This window comes from Mastacembelus armatus, chromosome 21, assembly GCF_900324485.2.
Source record: "Mastacembelus armatus chromosome 21, fMasArm1.2, whole genome shotgun sequence".
Classification (NCBI taxonomy): Eukaryota; Metazoa; Chordata; class Actinopteri; order Synbranchiformes; family Mastacembelidae; genus Mastacembelus; species Mastacembelus armatus.
The window spans coordinates 15,544,759-15,569,220 of record NC_046653.1 but is presented as its reverse complement, the minus strand read 5'-3'; the positions used below and the strand labels follow the sequence as shown (position 1 = coordinate 15,569,220).

General features: G+C 37.9%; 1 protein-coding gene across 1 annotated transcript; it reads right to left on the bottom strand.

Annotated features, from left to right (window-relative positions):
• Window positions 1-12,557: 12,557 nt before the first annotated feature.
• On the bottom strand, window positions 12,558-16,123 carry fastkd5 (FAST kinase domains 5). Its single transcript, XM_026296506.1, has 2 exons — window positions 16,011-16,123; window positions 12,558-15,596 (listed from the first exon to the last, which is right to left on the bottom strand). The coding sequence occupies exon 2, from the start codon at window positions 15,582-15,584 to the stop codon at window positions 13,143-13,145; it is 2,442 nt and encodes an 813-aa protein (XP_026152291.1). The 5' UTR covers window positions 15,585-15,596; window positions 16,011-16,123; the 3' UTR covers window positions 12,558-13,142.
• Window positions 16,124-24,462: the final 8,339 nt, after the last annotated feature.

Here is a 24,462-nt window from a genome sequence, read left to right as displayed (position 1 = left end):
AAGATAATGTATGTCAGCATTATTGCCATTGTTTTAGATTTATTCACAGAGAACTGACTGTATATGCTGCTGGGGTAGAGTGGTATTTACAAAGCCGGAGAGGGGGATTTGGATCTGGGACGTGCTAAACTTTGCCAGTATATTTGCACCAAATGAAAACAGTATGTGTGAAACACACTAATATTTATGAGGGCTTATCCAGGCTTATGACTGCCGACCTGAGAAAAGTGACAAAATCCCTCTTCATCCTACCATTTATAGTACTCACACTAAACATGAGAATGATATTTCACATCAAGAAAAAAAAAAAGCTTCGTTCAAAAGGCAACATAAAATATTGTGTTGTGAATACAGGGAATTGATGTTTATAAGAGGCTTTCATAGCTCATGAGAGCTCTGTATTACAATATCAGACTGTTGCCTGTATGCAAAACATCATACTCAGAGATTTCCTGCAAGGATCCAGCCAATGAACAATACTCCCCAGTTCAAAATGATCCACTCTCAATATCATATATTGCCTCTGCCAGTCACTAGCATACTGCGTAGCTCATGCTGTCCTGCGGAGTTGCTCATCTCTCATTAACCTCTGTCCGTGGCCAATGCCCACACTTTTTTTTATCAGTCCCCTTTCATCATGGCTCTCCTGCACAACAAGGGCATGTCCTTCTCTGTACTGTGGCCTGAAGTGTAACTATAACGGTTATAAACCACTGGCATGAAATTTATAGTGACAACAAACAGGCCTAGATTGACAATGACAAAGTATTTGTGAATATGCTATAAAATATGCCTTCATATCAAAACACAATGTGTTTTTGGTTCATGGTTGATTTATTTTATAGTGGTGGCACGCCGGCATGATCCACTGCAGCAGCGTCTACTCCTGATTTGAAAAAGATGTGACCTGAAAGGGTCCTGTTTGTTTCGTCATAGAGAAAGGGGAGAGACACAGCTCTCACAATGTAAAACCCTGAGCAAAAACAATATCCTCAAGATTCGAGACAGTTGCAAAGGGCATGATTTTCTACAGAAGAAAGTGTAGTTTTTGACCAAAACTGCAGGGCAAGATCATACACTTACATTTTAGTTCTAAATTTTGAGTCATATTAGGTATTTTTTCATACTCTGTGTGTTTTGGCTTAAAGTGTCATAATTCCATCATTTCACATACTGAGATAACTCTGACCTGGCTGTGAAGCTTTTGAATCAAGTGCTATTACAGATTGCCTATGTACTGTAGCAGCCTGACTTTAAATACAGCTTCTGCTGCACTGTTGCACATTTCCTTCTTCTCTCTCTTGACCATCCATAAAACTGAACTGACAGCTGGAGGAAAGCAGCTAACCACTCGCCTGCAAATGTTCAAATGTTCAGTTCGTTCTGACAAGTAGCAGTTAATCTGATCATACCTTTCTATAGTGGGAGAAACTAATTATAGTAATTAACACATTTCTTACTGCATATTTCTTCAAGGGCCATACTGTGGTTATATAAAAAGTGCTAGATCATTACCCCAGTCCTGAATTCCCAATAACAAACTGTCCACCACTGATCTGTGGTGGAGATGACATGTAAGTATAATAAAGAGCAACAGGTGTCGGGGTACACTACTCAAGTTTCCTTTTCTGATTTTTTTAATCACTTTATCATTGTCAAGATTATTGTTGGAATTCCAAATCATTTTTTGCTGTGTATTCTCATCACTGAAGTTCCTGGGCCAAACTTAAAAACTTCAACTGAAGTGTTGTGTCTTTGCATGGAAATAGGATCTGAAAATCTCTATTCAAATGGTGATGGGCAAATACCAGCCAGCACTTCGGCCTCTTATCTAACTATTGTGCTCAGAGGTACAGTACATGCAGCTATAGGTGTGTGTTGAAATGGATTGTGAGTGTGGTGCTCCTTTGATGTGAGAGACTGATTCAACTTTGCTTTCTATTCGTTTTAGCCTTTTCATTTTAATTCAACAGCACAATTTTAAATTTTTTGGTGGGTGAAATATATGAATTGTTAATTTTCTTATGTCATGTTTGATTTCATGTAAACCAAAGCACATGTAAAATAGAAGGAGTGAAAGCCAGAAACATGCTGAACTTTTTTGGAAATGCAATCTTTTTGCCCTGGCACAGTGTCAGATAAATGATGAAGATACCTGCTGAGCTGATAAGATATCTTGCTCAAGGACACTGCAGTAGAATAGACACTTAGGGTGACAGGAGAGCCTGCTGTGACCCTATTTATCATGCAAGCTGTTGGCATCTGGCTCAGTAACTTCACGGCACAGGAGAGGGTTTAAAAAACTGCAACATGCCAGACACAGGCTGTTGTCCACTCACATCATTGTTTTCTTTAAGCTTTCCCACAGAAAAATCTAAATACCCTCTAGTACATATTCTTATATTTCTGTATTAACAGGTTTTCCTGCATTCAAGTTCAAGAGACACTAATATGCTTTAGTTTAGAATAATGTATAAGTATAATGTAAAGTATGGACCCATGTAAAGTATGGACAAATGTATGGACAAATATGGACAAATGTAAAGTATAATGTATAAGTTATAAAGTAACTTGTTTATAAAAGCAGCACTGTAAAACTAATGGTGACTGCAGTTTTTTTTTTTTGCTCATCCTATATATGTATAATCACATGTTTTAGTGCATCTCAGGACATTTAGAAAGATGCACTCAAGTACAAGGTATTGTGTATAAATACTAAAAATAAAACTTCCTTCTTTGCTTAGTTGGTGGCAATTCAGACATTATTAGATTTAAAGTTGAAGACAACTTTTTAAGCAGCGTACAGTTAAAGGCATAGCAAGACTCTGGTGTAATCCTCAACTCTCGTGACAGGCTGAGGGTGTGCTCTGGTTCCTAAAAGCACTTTTCCGTGTTTCTGTCTCCCTTCACTGAGAGTATCCTTGTGGGATTTAGAAGAAGCTACAATGGATCAAGACAGATGGCAAGGTGGGGGTGTTAGGTAACCATCTTCTGAACCCAAGGGAGCGGTGCCGTATTCAAGCTGTCAAACAAATGTCTTCACCGTGAGTTTTATTTGTTTTAACACAATGAGATTGTGACTTTGACATTCAGTTTCACAATTGTCCAGACAGCCAAGCGAACTATGAACATAGTGTTAATGCCATATCCTTCTTCTTCTCTTAAGTTTATGCATTGACTTCCCTATTAATTATTTGTTGTTGTGCCAACAGCATCTTCGTATCTTACATGAATGCATCTGGGCAACAAGGCGATCAGGAATTTCCATAAAGTGAAATAGCAAATAGGTCATGAATATCATTAATATTCAAAAAGAAGCACTTCAAAGAGTGGTAAGCCAGTGCCGCAGCATTAACTACAACTGACCGTTGGTATCTTCCCTCATTAACTACACTGAGAAGCATTATTTGCTGAAGGCTGTGCACTGTGAGCTGGTGGCAAATGCATCAAAACAGTTCTTTCAAGTTCTTTAAGTATCATACATCCTCACCACTCTTAAAAAGCCAAAGGACTGAGAGAACCCTCTGCCGGAGCTCTGCACATGTCAACTCTGGTAATACTGATGAAGCTCATAGCAATTTATGTAAGACAGTACTTCAGTACTTCACTGTTGACTGGGTAATTGACAGGCTATTGTTGGTTGACTGCCAAGATTTCCCAAAAGACACATCAAATGTGTCCAGCCAACCACTTAAAGATTTCAGCAGTTTTGACAAGTATTGTTTCATTTTTCTACAAACAAAAACATACGCCTTTGGAGCGATTTGAAAGGTGCCAAAACATCATAAAAAAAAAAAACAGCCATTAGCAGTTTGAAAATGAACTATGTTCTTTTAAATTCTAACCGTTTTAGAGTTTGTACCTAACCTCAAACCTTATTTTAGTCTGCTGACAATCACGCTTGTCAGTCTTACAGAGCTGCACAAAAATCAGCATAAAGATAACAGAAACATTGTCCACTGGTTATAAGGAAATCTGAAGCAAATTAGCTATTGAATGTGAATATTTTCAAATAGGTAATACACTTATATCTACTGATGCTCTATTAACATTTTCATAGTGGAATTTCAAAATAAAACAATTCAGAATTTTGCATATATCACGCTTTATCCAAACTGACATATTCTGATGTTTTAAACGCTAAAGTAAGAAGGACTACTAAAAATGTTCAGACAAACAGAAAAACTGGCAAAAATTAATGCACTTTTACCAGTCACAAACTAATGCCACATGGCTGCGGTGAGCACAAAAAAGGTTTAGAACACATTAAAAGAGAACAATGCCAATCCCCGGTGCATCTTGAACCCAGCTGTATCTGCCTCTGCAGCATCAGCTACAGCAACTCAGGCGAGGCGAACTGTAGGTCTGATACCACACAGCTCGCTTAACATGAAACATGAAATTCAGCAGTTGCTACTTAAAAAATAAAAACAATCCCCTACTATTATTTATATCCACACAACACAGTACAAGCTGATGGCTTAACTGTGTGTGTGTTTGTGTGTGTGCATGTGTTCAGAAAACAAGACATATTTCATTCTATATTTGTTTTTTGTTGCAGAAGAATGCCTACTTTCCACCACAGACATAGATGTACTACAAGAACCTTTGAAAATACAGTACATTCGTGTGGCGACACACTCAAGTGTAAAATAAGCCCTCCAGGAAAGCATGAAAAAAGATATTTGCATCTACTTTGAGTAACCTGCTGAAGCTGAGCTCGCTGGGTGTGTGAGGAATCACATTACCACGAATTTATGTTAATATTAAATGCAGCTCCTCTGCAAACTAACTAAGAAAAGTTCAAATTAATATAAATTCCTTACTCTCAACTTAGTACCCCCCCCCCCAAATCCCCCACTGGTTTACAACATGAAACTCATAAGAATGTAAGATAAATCATTCAAAGACACTTTTTTAGATTTCACAATGTCTGTAAATAATAAATCACATATCCTGCATGTTGGAGTTTTTGTCTAGGTTTACGTGTGTATTTATAGTGTCTTTCAATTCAAAAATTTAGAATTTAACACAGCATTTCTGCAAAAAAAAGGAAAATTATATAAAGGTCAGGGCAGTATAGTGGAGCGGTGGTTGGTGCTGTGTTGAGAAGTTCCTGGTTTGAATCCTATTTGAATCTGGGGTCTTTACGTGTATAGTATGCATGTTCAGTGGATTTAGGTTAACTGATGACTCAAATTGTCAGTGTTTGTGTGTTTCTTTGTGCCAGACCTGTGATAGACTGCTGATCTGTCCAGGGTGTACCCCGCCTCTCACCCAATGTCAGCTGGGGTTGGCTCCAGACCACCTGTGACACTGAGTTGGACTAAGCAGTGCAGACAATGGATGGATAGATAAATGTCCTTTCTGTGGCCCCTGTGTTATTTAAACTAAATGTCATACACTGAAACATTTCAGACCTTATCCAGTCAAGAAATTTTCCTCCCCTTTAATCAGTTTTGATTGTAATCATGATGGATTCCTTTTTTTCCCCACAGGGAGAATTATCCCACAGGTTAAACCACAGTTAAACCCATCAACTAGCCATGGGCTCCCAGATCAAAGCAGCATCTCCTCACAGGAAAACAGGCAGGGAGGAAAAAAAGTTGGTTACTATAGCAACTTATAGTCTTGCACTACAGTTTTATTAACAGGACAGTAGCATATTAACTTCATTAATCAATACACATTTTTGCTCTCTTAACAACACCACCTGCTGTGGGGATTGCAAATGAAACCAGCAGGTTTTCTACATCCCAAAGTTTGGAGTGTAGTTTACTAAAAAGTTTTGGGAAAATTATGTTAAATAACTTTTTTTATTATTTTTACTACTGTGTGATTAAAGAAAATGAGATAAAACAGACCATTTTATAGCCTATTACAGCTCATATACCTGGTTCTTACAGTGTATCTACAGTAGACATTGAGGTTTCATAAATTAACTGTTATTGCAGTATGAGAGAGAAAATACAATATGAAAGAGTATTGCTCATATTTTACAGGTGCGCCCTCAGAAGGCAAACTATACCCTCACTCCAGGGATTTATTAATACATCTGCCACTTCATTGTATGATTTGGTATGAAGTCAAGTTGAGAAATGGGTCTGCACTCATGGAAATTTGCTTCTAGCAGGCACTGCAGCAACTCGTAACAGGCATGCTGCATTAGAAAACAAAAGGTCCTTGCTCAAGTGCACAGCTATTTAGGGACTCTATGTAAAATAATGTAGTAATAATGAAATATAATTGTAATACATTAACAACATTTAATGTAGATCCTCTTCATTAATTAATTAATTTTTTTAATCTCACAGCTTTTTGTGATATTGATATGTTGATTTTACTCTTTAATTGCACAGTAAGACAAAGATTTTTAATGAATATTTAGGAGAAAAATTCATTAGGCTCTACATACAGTATTATCCAGTTTATCAATATTAGCTCATGAGATTTTTCTTTAGTCTTATGTTCTTCTGCTCTTCCCTGGAGGCTGAGTGTTTATACTTCAGGAGAACAGCAGTATCAAATATTCAGTCTTGGATTTACCAGACTCAGAATAAGAGCGTCCTTGGAATTCTGACATCTCCTGTATAATTAAGTCATCTGGATTAAAGCAGGAATGGAGCCTAATCAGGAGCAGGATACGTTGATAAGCATTAAGCTACAAAGGCAGGAATTATTAAAAACCTCTTCTGATCAGAAGGTCCCATAATGCATCAATCCTCAAGAATGAGGTCAGCCACTGTGAGTTTGACAGCAGCATAGAAATCTGCTTTAGCTCTGAATGGGCATACACAATACAGTGAGGGGACAGGACAATGAAAATGCCCTTTATTCTAAAACAGGGTCATTGTAAGAGAATATGTCTAATACAATACAAAATAGTGTTGGAATATCAATTTCCTAAAAGTCTGACATTTCTAAGTAACTACTCAATTTCAGTCTGTGCTTTGGATGTGCAGCTTTCCTACTGTGTTTTTGTTGTTGTTTCCTGACATTTGTCCTTTCCCTTTTGGCAGATCTTTTTATTTACTGTCCTCTTTGGCCTTTCGTAACACTGCACCCATTTAAAGTGTCCCTTTCAGCATGATAGCATCACTTCAGCGCCTACTCTTCTGTGCACATTGCTCCTGTGAAATTGGTCCTTATCTGTCATAAGGTGAGCATGACTCAGAAAGTCAGTATTCCCATTTGATTCAACGGAATCTTCTTTGTAAATGGATACGACAGACGCTGAAATACACGGTTACTATTTACACACTCCCCCACCCCCATCCAAACGAAAATGTTCTACAATAATGCGCAGCAGAGCACAGTGGTTTTGCAGTGTCAAAGCGATGTGAATGTACTGTAAAATTCATCAATCATTTATAAATAGAAGTCGGAACATTGGAAAGATTTTAAATTTCTCTAGCTCTTTCATCAGCAGATGTTAAACTGCAAACATCAGCATTCCCCTTGACGACATAATGTAGCGAATACAGAATTCAGTTACAAACAGCACAGGGTGTAGTGTTTTCTGCTATGTGTGCATCGGTGATTGCTAGTGTGTGTGTCTCTCTGTAATTGCTTTTTTTTGCATATCTCAATACCTGATCCCTGAGTGTTTGAGGTAATCTAATTAATCATTATGCAATCTTTAACCCATCACTTTAAATTTGCCTAAAAGGGTAAATAAGTTCTAATTACAGACTAAAATGTGAGTTCCCATTAAGCAGAATATAGTTACCCTATGCCTAAAAGCTAAGGGACAGGTTGGATGTGAATCATCGTCTGGATACACATAGTGTATATGCACTTCTTAATTTTATGAGACAAAGTCTAGTTATGGTTGTAGTATTTTAGAATTATATCCGACAGTAAATCCAACTTTAAGACCAAAAAGTCGGAGCTGCTTGTATTAAATACAAATGCAGGTTTTACATCAGAGACGTGTAGGATTAAACATTCATGGCTGGGTGTTTGTTCCACTTCCTGATGTTGCAATCGTTGCATCACCTCTTCATGAGATTTCTGTTGATTCCTATGATAACATACAAAATATAACTGTCAACTTAAAAATCAACTTAAAAGGTGGGTGAAAATCAATCCATACTTTAAAACTGTGGTAACTAACATTATAACAGTGTAAAAAAAGGCCATATGTCATATAAATAGTGTCACGTCTGCGCAGATTTATTTTTACGACCTGCTACTCTCCCAGCTGTCTTTAACCTCATTTCCAGTAGCAACAGGAAGCTATGCTCTATCTGCCCTGTGTGCCAAACGGCACACAGACAGTCTGGTGAACATCATGGAGTATTTAACAGCTGAAGAGTCAGATATTTCACTCAGGAGTTGGTGGAGCCCACTTGTTAGCTAGAAAGTCTGTTTAATCAACTTTATACCATGATTGTATGTAAATGCTCCTGTTTCTTACAGTTTCTCCAACTAACCAACAAGTCAAATAATGTAGGTTTAAAGTTATAAGACTAAATAATATAGTATAATAATAATAATATAATAAAGTTATAATATTTATTATACTTTTATTTATTTATTTATTTATTTATTATATAGGCACCAAAACCAGCTGTGAGCTTTGCATCATTTTGATTTTGAAGAAATACGCTCAACAATGTTATCTGACACTGGCTTTTTTTCCACATTATGTCTGAAATGAACATCCATCATTTCCTGCAGAACTCCTGTCTGTGGGTTGCAGATTTAAATCCCTAAACAAGGCAAACCCCATCAGTAACAATGAAGCCACAATACAGAGACACAGTTACAGTGAGCATGGCTTTTTGTTGAAAAAATACCAGCAATAAATAATATTAAAAAATGTAAATGTAAATATTCTTACTTTATGGTAAGTTGTCGCACTGTCATGCAATAAAGCCAAAAATGGCCTTGGAACTGCAGCGAGTATTTACATGATTATGGGGTTTAATAATGGCATGACCCCTCTGCAAATGCCACGGTGGCACGGTATTACAGTGACTCTACTGTGAGCTTACATCAATCTTTCTTTGCACTGTAACGACCTGTGTGTGAGCAAGTGATGTGTGTGGACGGACAGCAATGCCGTTATGCAACACAATGCTGCTCGCACAAGCATCATCTTGGGCTTATCTCACTTACTGGGTGCGTGGGGGGATTGGGTTTAGGGGCCAAGTGATGTTAATTATCCTTAAATCACAGAACTGTTTTTGCAATGTCGTCACCACTTGCAAGGTCGCAAAAAAAATAGTCCCTGAGGGGATTTTTCATAACTTGTATTTCTTCTCTGCAAATATTTATTTCTGAACTGAATAGCTAAGCTTACTCTTATCATTATTATTGATGTTTTTGTTCAGTTCTCTTTAATATATCCCCTTGTTATGTAAGATCTTTTCATCGGCCAGTTAATATTTCTACAGATACAATAAATTAACCACATCTATCCTATACAAGGAATTCTTTACTATCCTGCTGCTCTTCCATATCAAATGCTGTAATAGAATATCAGTGCCCCAGTTTAATAGGATGTATAAAATATATTCTCTATCCATAATAAACTGTAGCTTGCATAACAGTGCATGACTTTTCCCCAACATTCTCAATTTCTTTTTTAATGGGAACAAAAAAAGCAGCAGTAATCATCCAAATCCAGCCAAATCCACTGTGTTCTTCAGGTGAAGAGGTTTATCCTCTGATAAATGAGGAACCGAGTTGCAATTCTTGAACTTGGTTAACTTAATAAGGTCTATCAACAGCAGCTAAGACAAGTGCTGAATGCAAACCCTCCCTATCAGTCGCATCCCTGCAGCAGTTGGTTTAGCAGACTCTGTGTGTTTGGAATCTTAAAGGCAAGGCTCCAGACACATTATTGAATGCCACTGAAGGGGTCAGAGAGGAGGTGGTACTGAGAAGTAGTGATACAGAAACCTTCAGGATTCTGGCAGTAGTTAGTGCTATCGTGCTGCAGAATTGTGATGGGAGATCATTTCAGGGAAAATAATTTGCATGTATCTGCCTAATCTTTTTCTCTTAATCATGAGTGTTAGGGATTGAAGTTGCTGTAAAGTGGATTTTTTTCCCCTGACAAGAAGTAGCAAGAGTGTTGCATCAATGCTTAAAGAATATGTGACATTAGGATTTGTCTCTTTCATACAATAAGCTAAATGAGAGTATTATACCAGACAGACAGTAGTGTCTCTACACCGAGATAACTTAAGAAATGTTGATGTGAGCTTAGGCCACATTCAGACTGTGCTGGATTAGCTTCCAGGCTGAGAGAAAAGCAAAAGAATTGAAATGCAAATAAGACAGGGATTACTGAGAGAGCATTCACTCTACCAGAGCCTCCTCCATTAACTGGTGAAATACTGGTCACATATGAAAAAAAGTGTCTAAGCCAAATGATTAATCTCTCTTTGCTTACTTTTGTTTATAGCCAGTTAATAACACAATAAATGTCTTGTCATCAGTGAGACATGAACAAATAGGAGGACATTTAGCTCATTGTTTGGTAGATTATGTGGAATGCAACATAACAACAGCATAATGATCCAATCTAAGCCCATAATCATCCCTATTACTCCACACAATCTAATAAACTAGTGCGCTGTAGCAGGAAGTCCCTATTCCCTGAGCATGTTTGCCCTTGTTAGCAACAACCCAAAAACATAATAGAGCTGACACTTAGGTGAGAGAGGTAACACCTTCTCCCTGTATGGTGCAGGGATTTATTTTGCTCTCCAACGAGCCACATTTGAACCAAAAAGAAAATGGTTCTAAATGAGAAACTGAATCATCTCAACTTCAAAAGCATGATTCCTGCACACCCATAAGTGTGAAATTTGTAGCTGCAGGGATGGCACTGACTTGAAAGTGCCCAAATGTGAATTCTTTTTAGTATATATATATATATATATTTTTTTTTTTTCTTTTCTTTTTTCAGATCTGAAGAACTTGAAAGGTACATATTGACCCTTCTGTGTCATTAATATGCATTTACTGAGACTGAATGAGTTTCTCATTTGTTGCACATTAATTATATTGCTAAAAACATTATGGTTCACTGCATTTAAAATAATCCCTTTAATAAGTTATTCTACCCTCATGAAAACTTTTTCACATTATTTGAATACATCAGTGCACAGCTTGAATTTATTAATATAATCTATTTATATTCTGCAGAAATATCAAAGACTTAGGTTGGGACTTCAGCATTAACTACATTAGTGTACATTAGGTGGAGAGTGCCCTCTGCTGACAGACTTTAAGCATAGCACAACACCGCTGTATGCAGTAATTCTCATCCTGATCAGTGAGCAGTGGCTACACAGCAGCCTAAACTACACTTTCCCTGCAGCTTCCTCCAGCTCCTCCTAGGGGATCATCAAGTGTTCCCACGCATGCTGACAGATGTAGTGCTGATTGAATTTGTCTTTCCTGCTGCTCATTTCTTTTCCTCCCTTTGTACTGTTTTTTTTTTCCCATCGGGAACTGAGGAAAGAAGAGTAAATGGGAGAAGTGAACTGGGTCAGTTCTTTTCTGATTAAACCAAAAGCCTGTATCATTACACACAAAACGGTCGTAACCTAAAACATGAGTCCTTGATAAACAGAAATTTCAATGATTAGTCAGTTGACCAGTTTTGTTTCTACAGTTGTTGTAATTAAACAAGAAAATGGAAAATATCCAGTTAAACTTTGGGAAATTTGTGTTTTTATTATTTTGTTGCCTTTTATTGATTTAAATGATTTTTAATGAAGCAAGCCATTGGCAGATGAATCAGTGACGCAAAGAGGCGTCATTAGTTTCAGCCCTTGCTTTCTTTCCTACAGTGCTGTCTCAAGAGAGACACAAATCCTACTTTTAACCCTTATATTATAGATTTTTGATCTTTAATTGTGAAATGGAAATATGAGAAAATCTGAAGATATTCAGATTGTAAGAATATTGATTTTTCTTCAGTAATATTTCTTAATATGAGACCTGGACACTGCTTTTGTTTCCTGCAATAATGGGACAGCTGCCAAGATGAGAGCACTAACATCAGTTTGTGGGCCACAAGGAGAAACACTGTAAAGGGAGCACAACACACCTGTAGCCTCCTTAGTATGACCATACCCTTCCCCGACTTCCTATGGATGGAGTCAGAAGGAGATCCTGATTATAGATGTTCTCAAACATGAATATGATAATCAGCAAGACGCCAATGGTTCCTTTTTATACATTTTTTTCTCTCTTCAAATTTGGCTCACTCTAAAGCATTTCATAGCTCATGAATAAAACAAAGCCCATAAGCTTGGACCAATTTTGTCATGCTTTTTTTAAAAGACCAAAGTGGTGTTTTTGCACATTTTAACTCTGCAAACTAATTTGCATTACTCATTATTGCATTATCCCCCCCCCCGAAAAAAAGAAAATTAAATATATAACAATAAACAGGATGTGAATTTGACCATTCATTACAGTTTAACTGTTGTTAGTCTGCTGCAGTTAGACGACTTCATGTTTATTCAAGAACACTGAACAATATTACAACAATACAGTACCACTAAAAAAAAAAAAAAAAGTCTGGCAATTTCTTTTTCTTTTGACATGAAAAAATACAAACAGTACCATCTGTGAACATCCCTAATCCTGCTGCAGTGGCGGCATGAGACAAACAAATGACCCTCAGTTCGAAGTCATTTTAAAACAGCTCAAAGGAGTCAAACACGGATGACTCTGGGAACATCATTTCTATCCCAGTGTACAAGGATTACTTTCACAGAGTCAGTGGGGCTGTGACCAGTCATTCACTCGGTATGCTTAGTCTCAGAAGTCGTGTTTACAGTGTTGCATGATCTGTCATATAAATCATGTTCTGTATTAGACTTTTGTCACAGAAAAGTACTCCATTGCATAAATGCTATTTTACATTTCAATTTTGTAAGGCCATTAATATTTATTAATAAAAATAATAGACTAACAAGACATCAATTACAGCTTCCATATTGGTTTAAAACAAGTGATTATTAATCACTTATATATAACTATCACACATTTTGACATAAATCCTTAAGAAATGTATTCTGAACTAAACGTACAAAAAGTCAATGTTGTGTACATAAGCCAAAGTGCTGACAGTTTTCTGAGGTTTGTTTTTGCTCTTGGATGTCAGAGAATCATTGCAGACTGTTGTAGATTTTACAGTGCAAGTATGCCAGTTTCTCAGCCCTACTTTTCCTCAGCATGGGAAACCACTCCTGATGGTTAAGTTCAACAACTCTGTATCCTGCGATCTTCAGCTGCCTTCTCTTCATTGCATGAAGGCCCAGCAGCTGCTGTGAATGGCAGCAGTACTGGTTTCTGCTGGACACTTGGATAGCGAGTTTAACGGTCCCTTTGGAGTCCTGTGTAACATAGCTTTGGTTAGTGGGTTTGGTAAGATTTTGAATAATGTCAGTGGTCAGGTCTAGCCCTGTGTCAAACAGCCTCACACCTTCATCAGGCTCTACTCTGTGAAGAGATATAGGCTTAACTGTAGGAGATGCAGTTAAAGCTTGTGTGGTGCTTTTGGTAGTTGTCAGCTGTGATAAAAGTTCCTCTGTTATTGTTACACCTATATTTATTTTCCCCCAGCCCTGGTTTGTAATACATTTGGATGATGTGTTTTCAGGAGATAATGTGGCCGTACTGGTTACTGGGGTCACAGGTATGGGCTGCCCAGTGGAGTCAAGATGTACTTCCAGGTCAATGGAGCGAGTGTGGGGCAGAATCATTCTCTTACATACAAACTCTTCTCCTCCAAGCAGGTCTTGCAGAGCAGATTCTGCCTTCTGAACCTCTGGTTTCTGACACACATCTGATTGAGCAAAATTCCACAGCATCTCAATCACCTCCTGCTTTAGTTCACAGCTTAGCCGTGGACCAGTCCACTGAGGCAACTCCAGGGCCACAGCTCCATCTAAAGTGAACAAGTCTTTTTTCAGCTCCAGCTGTGTAAATTTCGTTGTCAAGTTGAGAAAGTCAGGACTGAGGGCTAATGCAATGAGGTCCTCTGGGAACTGAGAGACAAAGGCCAGGCCTAGCAGACCGGTAAGCAGATGCTCTGGGTATCGCTGGAATTCAGCTTTCTTCTGTCTCAGGGCTTCTGTAAGGCTTGGATAGAAGCTTGGACTCTGGACTGGGAGAAACCCTAACGTGCCAAAGGCCCACAATAGTTTGCATGAGTCTTTAGACCTACAGTGTGGCACCAGCGAGGGCACTCTTTCAGCAATAGCAATAAGGATGTTATCATTGCGGTAATGCAATGCTGAACAGGCTAGGGCCACATGCATCAGCCCCTTGATGCCCATCCTGTGGACTCGCTGAGGAACTTCCTCTGCCATGGCCTCCATCCACGCTCTGTGATACAAATAACTGAAACGCAGGAATTTCAGCACATTCACAATGGCAAAGTCACTCATCTCCTTCACAACGGAGAGTGCCTTATCAACAATACTAGTCACCGCACCCTCAGATATTGACGTTTGGGATTTAAAGAGCCCCAAGCATACAGTGCCAACCTCCTCAGGGTAAAGGTGTTTTAAATGGTGCATTAGAAGCTGCTCTACTGGATTAATTAGGTATTTTGGGCACTGCCTACCTTCACCCATTATATACAACAGTTGGACCAGTTCAGAGACCCCCATCTGTCCCAGATGTGGATGGACTGAGTTATAGAGATGTTGTAAAAACTCAGGTACCTGCCTCCCAATACAGCGCCACAAGTCAGCGGCCAATAGCAACTGGTGTAGAGTCATCTGCTTGGCCCTGCGGATCAGCTCTGCCTCATACAGCCCAAGTACAGTGTGGGTTGAGGGCATATCCAGCCACACAAATGACTGCAGTACCTCCAGCAGCTGTAGTTCAGTAAAGAGGCGTAGGTGCTCCACAGAATATCGAAGGAGCATGACGAAGCGCTGATCGCTCCTCACTAGTGGCAGTTTGTCTGGGCGCAAGCGGCTGAGCTGCACAAGAAACTGAGACACATCGGATGATTTCATTCTGCCCTTTAAAATAGTCACTTTTTGGAGCTGCAACATGGCCTGTTCCCATTCGATTGGGTGAGGTTGCTGGGACAAGTCAAGGGTCATGGAGGCATACTCAGGCCGGCATTTGAGAAACACACGTGTATCGACTTTAACATCTGGTGCTATGTGTTTCCTGTGGTGTGGTGACACTGATGGCATCTCAGGTTTGGGGCTTTTGTTAAAAGCTAAGTCAAGAAGTGTGTTTTTTGAGCTGGAAAGTTGCCGCGAGCAACTCACACTGTAGTAATTGCTCTGTTGCCAGAAGGACGGTGCATGAGTGGAGAGACACTGTTCATTCTCATCCTCATCTGTTTTCCTCCGGAAGGATGCAGAGTTCCACCCCGGGTGATAATATGAAGATGGGTTATAATATAACTTGTAGTCTCCTTGGGGAGAGGTGTCCTGGTGTTGGAAGGCTCCTTTCTTCCCCTCCTGCTCATCAGCCCCATCCTCTGGTTTGCCACAGAGGTGTCGAGCCTGGGTTAATTCCTTTCTCAGGGTTCGGAGGTAATGAAGCCTGGGCACCCGTTGACACAGCACAGCAACAGCCATAAATCAGACAGACTAAAAAGACAAAGTCATGGTTTTACCAAGTAGTTATGCAAAAAGAAGAGTGCTACGTCAACCTAACGTAATTCCTAATGTGAAAAGACATACAAGTTGGGTTTTGGGGACTGTTTTACTTGAAGGTCACTTTCCCTTTAAATATGGTATTGTAATAGTTATCAGTGTGTGTTGGTTCAGCTGCGTGGTCTTTAAAACTTAAGGACACTTCGTTAAATTAGTCTTTTGTTATTACATAGCTACATGTAATAGTATGTACAGGCACAGGGAGACAACAGGGACACATTTCAGAGTGGGACTGTGGTTTCATTTAGCAGCTAACGTTAATTTAGGTTTAACGTGATAGATGTTCGGGCTATAAATTCTCCATGTAGTCACAATTTACTAGTCCTGTAAGTAGAATAATTCTCTTACCTTTGTAGCGTTAATACGGGTCTGTTATTAAGTGTCAGCGCAGCCTGAACATGAAATAAACCGCATGGGGTTAACGGAGAGGACGCGTTAAATCAACGGACGTGTTACAATTTACCGGAACTCGTATTGTAACCTTCAAAATAAAAAGAATTAGCTATTGTTAGTTAAACAACGACATACTCGTACAGGTTAAAGCATCGTACTGTGCTGTACTAAAGTTTAATTATGTATTAGAATATTATATGTCAATAGATTTTATGCTATCTGCATTTTATTGCAAATGACTCTAATATGCGGACGTGGTGTTATTTTATTGTGGCAGGTTGGTCTCCGTGGAGCCACAACCCGAACGGTTTGTGACCTACGGCAGCTGGTTAGGTTCAAACAACGTTCTGGTGATCAAAACGCAGTTTGTTAATGAAAACAACCATGAGACAAATGCACCATAGCAACACCAAGTAGAGTAAATATGTTAATGATCTTATTTCGTTTATATTCAAGATACAGTTCACTGTAAAATCGAATCAAGCTTTAACTATTTCTTTCTTTACCTGAAAAGCATGTTGAGAAAAAATATATGCTTATAGGTTACCAGGTTTTTAAGACTTACACCAAACATTTGTTTAATATATAATTTAATACTTATTATTGTTGAAACAAAATTTTTATTTTGTTATTTTTATTTTATTATTTATTTTTGAAAAACAAACTTAAAAATATACACATATTTTTTTCATCATTTTAAATGGTCATTACCATTAATGTTAATATTAGGTAGGCTATAGCATTAAAACAGTACTTGTACTACTTAATAATCCACATTGTTGCATAATTATAGTGACTAGTTGAATTATGTTTTGTGACTTTTTGTAAATAAATTTTAAAAAAAAAACTTGAGACTTGAGAAAAGTGAAATTGTCTACATATCACCTATGAAGCAGGCTTTTTGTTACCATTCAAATTTGCCTGAACTTCCATTGTTCATGTGAAGAACTGAAGAAATCTGTTTCTGTTCATCCAACTGAAAAGCATGTTCTAAATACCTAATCAAATGTTGACTTTAAGTTTTCTTGCAAATACTTATAATAATTAAATCAATACATTTTAGCACACATTTTAGACACTGCTTTTTGTGAATGGTCTTTATGTAAGTAAGTAACAGTCAAAACTGAGTTATAACTGAAAGTAAACACCGTAAAGAAGACAAATACTTTGCTTCAGAATAACTTAAAATAGCACATGTTGAAAAATTGTCAATGTCAATAAGCCTAACTTTACAATTGATATTAATTATCAACCTCAACTAACTTAAAGCATGAATGTAGACTAAATAATAAAATTAATACAGAATAAATTTCATTTTGCTGCTTCATTTTCAGTGTATTGTTCATGCTGGCTCTCTGCCATACTGTCATGGCTTACTGGGACATATGAATAGAACAGAGCCATTGTTAATGTTATTAGCACCATCTGTGTGTTTCCTGTTATGATGAGTCAAAATTAAGGAAAAGGCCTGTTGCTGGGGATTTTAAATGGCATGCAAGATTTAAATAAGATGATCTTTTCGGTACAGAGAAAATTCTGAATTCAGAAATGCTTTTCCATTGAAAATTCAGTTTTGGTATGGGTGTGAATTCACTGTGAGCACAAGGCACAACTCTATCAATATTAGTGTTTGACAGCTAATCATGTTGAGTTTAAAAGGGAATTCAGGTCCACAGCAATAGGCAGTAGTTACTACAGTCAGGAGGAGAAATCTTTCTCAAACAATTGTTGCATTCATGATAGGTCAAATTTGATCCAATTTATATTGCATGAACTTTTACATCTATAATTTTTAGATGGACTAATCTTACTAATAGGCCAGGTCAAATATAATTAATTTGATTTGTTTAAAGATAAACACATTCTTGATAAAATGTTGTTTGTAATTGCTGTTTTATCACCAATGGGTCAATTATGTCTTGTAGCTCTTTAATGTTTGAGTGAGTGGTATTTTTTTATGTTATCTAATTTAGATATAATCTTCACATAATTTATTAATTGTAATTATAGATTGACAACCATTTATATTTTCAATATATCCCTACAATGTCTGTGTTTGCAAAAAAATACTATAAACATCCCTGTGTCCTCATATAGATCAGTTTAGCATCGTAGTTAATTTAGCAAGTTTATGTTTTTGGAATACCACGTTTTATGTTATAGTCACTTTACTGTTTCTTTTAATTCTGCATTCACTTCATATTGAGATATTTAATTAAACAAAAGGAAAAAAGTAATCTTATACATTTGATTTGCAGTACTTTAACACTCTACATCTGCAGTAGTAGGGGGGCAATTTCAAATTCTGTGCTTCCATTGTGCTTCTTCACACATGGCTGAATCTAGGGGTGAAAGGTGAACTAGACTGACCCATGGTCATAAGCAACACAATTCCCTGCATTTCTGTAGAAGGATCACACCTTGTGGTCTTTCAGCGAAAGGAGCCTTGGTAACAAACACTTTAGACCATGATTGTAGCAGCTGCACTCATTTCATTAATGTCTGTTTAACATCAGTGAATATTTCTATGTCCATCAACATGGTTTCTGAAGCTGAATATTTTAAAACAATATTTTCATGATAACTTGCATTATTATAGGCTGAAATTTTAGGCTTTTTGTTTATGTACCAACACAAAAAATGCATTTGCATTTTTCTTTTGTAAGGATCAATAACTAGTAAATTCAAGTTAGTTATGACCTAATTGCTCAGACACTGAAATAAAATTTAAAAAAAAACTTTTCAGCATGTAGCAAATTTAGTATAGACATTAATTTATATTCATGGTTTAGTTTTTATCTAGATCTATCCACACACTATAACTGTACTGCAGTTAATTTTACTTTTATTTTTTCATTTGTGGCACATAAGTCAACAGTTTTGTTTAATTTGTGAGGCATTTGTGCATCTGTGATATTATGCAAATGTAACTTAATATCAAGTGGTGAAATTTACTTTGCCATTGCAATATAGACCTTTCAAATTTGTGCTCCTACTGGCAATGCATTACTGAAAATCCTAATAGGAAAGAGATATTTATTTGATGTAATTAGCAGAAATAAGCAGCATAACAAATTGAGTTGGGAAAACATTTTTTCGTTAAAAAATGTTAAGATAATTTTTGTTTGAATGTATATCCATAAGATACTCATCAGGGCAGTTTTGCTTTAACACTATGCAGATAAAACAATTAAAAAAAACAAAAAAAAACAAACAAAAAAAAAAAACTTCTACTTGTGTAACTCTTGTGTTTATATTTCCTGTAATAGTAACCTACTTGTTTACTTAGTTTTGTTCATTTATTTATTCATTGTATTTTATTCAGCTCAGATGTGAGGTCGTGGTTCATGTGTTAAACTACCTCTGTTTTCTTATCAACAGCCTAAATCAAGGATGAAACTTGAGAGTGGCACTTGGAGAGGAAGTAGTTGATTTATGCTAATGAAGGAGTTGGGGTTTAGCTACGCTGGCTGGGAGCCGCCCTTCATTCACCACATGGTTAAGCCTAGACTCTAGTCGCGCCACTTTCGCAATCTTACTACGATTCCCAAACTCCTAGCAAATCATAATAGTAGCACATGGTTACGGTTTTTTTCTTGGATTATACGTTCTAGCTCTTAATCAATTTGTAGTCTTTTTATTCTTTTCTCAGTTTTGCAGATATCCCTGAAAGAGTGTGAGTAAACGGTAAGTCTGAACAAGTGAGTGAAGATGGTGGATTTTTAGAAGCTAGTGTCTTATTACGCGCATGTTATTGGCGAGAAACCTGTTGTTAGCCTTGTCGGGAGATGCGCTAAACGCCCGGAAAGTGAAATGCTCGGCACCATATGCGACACCGGAGCCACACTTTACATCAGGGGAGGAAAAAAAACGTTTTAATCGTCAGTTTCCGCATTTGAAAACAGTGTTGTAAGAGGCGCATGGCAACCTCTCCTCCATGGTTGGAGAATGAGGGAGATTTGAAAAACATGTGTTGCTGCTGCACCTAAAGTCAGCACCTCGAGGGAAGTGAGACGCACTCGTAAAAACGATGCGTTTCAGACTTCGCCAGGGTCAGCAAGTTCCTGTGCTCGTGTTGTCGGCCAAATGTTGATTTAGAAATTGAAGTTTCCACCTAATTTGTGCGCAGTGGTGCACACTTGGAAGTGGCTCCAGAACAAAGCAGCAGCAGCAGCAGCAGCACATGGGGTTGCAGCAGGCCCCGCGCCTTTGCTATTCCGCGAGCTGCTGAGTTAGCTGCTAACGCTAACACACCGACAAGTAGATAGCGTTAAGTTACGTTATCGACATTAGCGTGACTCTCCGTGTTGTGCGTTAAAGTGGAAATATCGGTGTTTGCAAGCACCCCGGGAACATTCACTGCTAGTTACTGTGTGTTAGCATGTCCGGGTGAGCTATGCTAAGTTGGTTGAGATAAGGGAGCGCTTTGAAGTGGATGGAGAGTGGTAGGAAACTGACGCTAGCGCGGCTTTAACCTGTTTTCCCACATGTTGTTTTACTGTAGCCGAGCCTTATCGGATAAGTGTTTCTGGGAAAAAGTGAGCCGTACTCGCAGGTTACACGCGTTAGCCTGTGTAGCTAGCACATGCGTGCATGGGACTGTTTTGATGGAGCCCCTGGGTGCTACCAGCGCGTCGTGTGCTGGATTCTGCTCAACTTTGCAGCGGCTGTGATCGCACACGCTTGGTGCGTCTGCTCGTTTGGAGGGCGCACTGCACTCGCACCTGAAGCACACGTAGATTTTTATCTGCGCAAATGTAGTTATACTCCTGTTGCTTCCCACCACCACCACCAGCAGCAGCAGCCTACATTTACCAAACGCTTAAAATGCGGACTCCTGGGCGCCATGTTAGCGCATGGGGGAGGGGTACAGCAGTCTGGCTGGAGCGCAAGTGTCGCTATCCAGGCTCACTGAGGTTTCCCATTGAACTTTGCTAATTCAGTCAGTCGTTGCTCGTTTATGTAACAACTAACATCTGGTTAAGAAGTGAAGTTTTTCATTTTTTTCATATTGTAATCTGGGCCCACGTCTGCATTAAAATACACAATAATGGACAATTAGGCGGGTTGTTGGACAATGCCTCGGTCCTCAGTATATTAGGGCTTTTTGCGAGGATGACTGTAAAGTGAACCAGCCTCAAGACACAATTTCATCACACCGCTCTAATGCCTCTATCAACTGACAGGCTCTGTTAAAAAGTTGGTTTCATCATTTTTTTTTTTAAAGTAATGTTTAAGTTTTAGCAGGGAGAAAAAAAGGTCAGAAAATGTGTGGATAGGAAAATTAGGAAAGTTCAGTGGTTATGGGGTAAACCACTAAAGTAGGTTAAATGTTTAAAAACCAATCAGCTTCAACTTCCTTTTAAAGTCAATAGGATTTCTTGAAACCTGGCACGTGTTTAAATGTGGCAGATGTCGCCAACAACAATTCTAACACAAAATGAGTCATTCTGGATGGAGAAGACAGTCTGGGTTCTGAAGTGATTCTTTTAATTGATGAAACAATAAAATTGATGGTTTTGGATCAGACAAAAATGTTGGTTTCTCTTGTTAGGTTGCTAAGTGTGCTCCCTGGTTTTATGTCAGTGGAAATAAAATGAACCCACTGTACATTTTAACTAATACATTAAGGTAGTATGAAGTGTTTTGTTGATACTGCAAAATTAAGTTGCTGGCATTCTCTTGATGCTGTGTCTCATTTGTGCTTGCAGACCCCTGTATAGATGTGTATCTCCTCTGGAAAGCCCCTCATTTTGGAATTAAAGGAATCCTAATTTATTCTGTGAATGAAAAGTACCCATGGACAGTTAGAAGTCACTGTAGTGTCAAAGTGCTTACAGTGCAGGTAGTTTTATTCAATCTACTGCAGTGAAGGCACTTTCAGCACTATAGTGATAATACTAGCTAAAGGAACTGGCTTATTCACAGACATTACTGCTTTATGTCAGTACTGGACAGACCGAATCCTCCAAATGCCTATCTGCCAGGACCTTGTCTCCGTTCTACTGTAAGGTTCAGTGCCCTTTCATTTTGAGTGACGCAACTGTTGGTGGCATATGTCCTCTTTTCTTTAAATTTAATAATTAACTCTTACGACGTACAGACTAAATAATGCACAGTTGAGTTTTGTGTAGTTAAATAATGAACCATTCTGAAAAATCATTAAGTCTGTATTTGACATGACTTTTCACTAGTGCTTATGCTAAGGTGCATCTAGTGCAGATAGTGAAGTAGACTAGCACCTACTGCCCTAAGTGCTCCTTCTGGCATACAGTGCTGGAACTCTCACCTAGTCTGTACCTGTATTTCTGTGTGTTTATATAAAAACCCTTTTAATTGTGGCAGTCCTCTGCTAGTTTTGCGTAGTTGCGCTGCAAGAAGAAATAAGTTGTGCAAATCTATGCAAAACTGATGGTGGCCTGTGTTTTCATCTGTCTTTTTTGTAAATATTGTTTCCTCCTTCGTGGTGGTCTGTCATGTTTCAACCACAGCTCTGTTATAAGGTGAAGACAGGTTTCAGTGGTATTAAAGTGCTTATAGTGCAGGTAGTTTTATGAAATTCTACTGCACTGTGAGCACTTAAAGTACTTCTAGATGCAAGTCTCTACATGGAAAGCAACTGAAATAGTTTGTGCACATAGGTCTCTGGTTAGTTTTGCTGGTTTGCTTTCAGCTTTTGATTGTACTGCTGTGCAAATCCATGCAAAACTGATCATAGAACTGAAATGAGCATATCAGATATGGTCCCTTCCTGTGCAGGTTGGGAGAGGTAGCAATGCTATGTACTTGTGTGGTATTGCACTTGTCCCGGCCTGTGGAGGACATGCGGGATTGTTCTACACAGTGTTCTTCTGTGAAGTGTCCCGCAAACTCTCTAGGATACGTTGGTATTGGAGTTTGAGATTATCAGCCTCATCTCCACCCTTGTCAGATGTGGTATTATCTGTAACAAGTCAACAGCTGAATGTAGGTTGCTTTATTTGTTTCACATAAAGTTTCCTCATATTTGACAGTTGAATATAATATCAAATGAATTTTCCCCCAATCTTACCCATAGTGTGTACATCAAGCATTGATCCTGTTTTTGATGCAGTTCTCAATTTTATAAATAAAATTACTCATTTGCATAATCTGTTTCTTCTTCACCTGATATAATCCATTGATCTCCCAGTTCAGTGTCCCAGTAGATTTTAAGAGCAAAACTGAAGAATGTATACTTTGGGGGGGGAAGGGGTGGATGTCAAAACGTTTACCAATGTTTTTTTCTTTTAACTCAATTTTAAGGCTAGAATCACCAGATGGCCTAAAATTGTCAGAAACTAATCATTTAGATTTTAAAATTCACATAACTCAATTTCCTCCTGTTCTTTAGTACACCTCATAACAATTTTAATTTTTTAATATTTTATATACATTATACATATATATATATATATATATATATATATATAAATATATTGCAGGGTGTGTTGCTGGTTTAACTGTGATAATCCATGTAGGGTGAAAGAAATGAAAACACCTGTTAGCATACATCTGGAAAGGCATATGTAGATTGTTTTTATTTAACTTAACTACTCAAAGAAAAAGCTTTTGAAAAATAAAGTTAGCGCAGAATAATAATTTGTCAAGGTCATAACATGTAATTTGGTAAATAAAATTTCTACAGTATATGAAATTTTAAAATAAATGAGAAAATCAAAATCTGTTAAGGATCATACATTTGTTAAACAGACAAATTATAGTTTTATCAAGATTTGGAAGTTTTCACATTTGCACTGCCACAGGTATTTTTCTAGTTACAGCCTTAAAAGCAGGAAGTTTGTTGTGTTGCACCTATTGTTTGGGGTTGGCCCTTTCACTGCATGGCATGTATGTGTAGTAGAAGAGATGATGAGATGTGGTCCTGTGTATTCAATTTTGGTAGTTGGGATCATATTTTGCCTGTTTAAATTATTTTCAACTGAATTTGCAGTTTAATTACACTAACACATTTGTCCAGCAGAGGGAGGCATCTGTATACCTTACAGTGCTTGTGTGAGAGAAAGGGGCCAATGCACTGTATTCTAAATAAAATGTTAGTGCGAACTAAATAAAGCAAGATACAGATTTAATAAAATTTCCAACTTTGAACTTCTTTTTAAATTTTAGAAAGGGTCTGGGTTAGGGTCAAATTTACAGATTTTAAAACCAAAAGTTGGTTTATGTTTAAAAAAAAAAAAAAAAAATGAAAGCAATATTCTTTGTACTTAGTCTAAATACATTCTCTGTGTTTTATGCACCCACTTTGGGGAAACTGAAGAAGGATGTTTACTTTTTTTTTTTTTCCTGAATTCCATTGTTGCAAACGGGCATGCAACAGATGTTGTGAGTGTGGCACAGACACCAACTAGTCAATCACTGACCAATG

Coding starts and splice junctions, on each gene's coding strand:
- fastkd5 (XM_026296506.1), bottom strand. CDS start 15,584: ATGGCTGTTGCTGTGCTGTGTCAACGGGTGCCCAGGCTTCATTACCTC.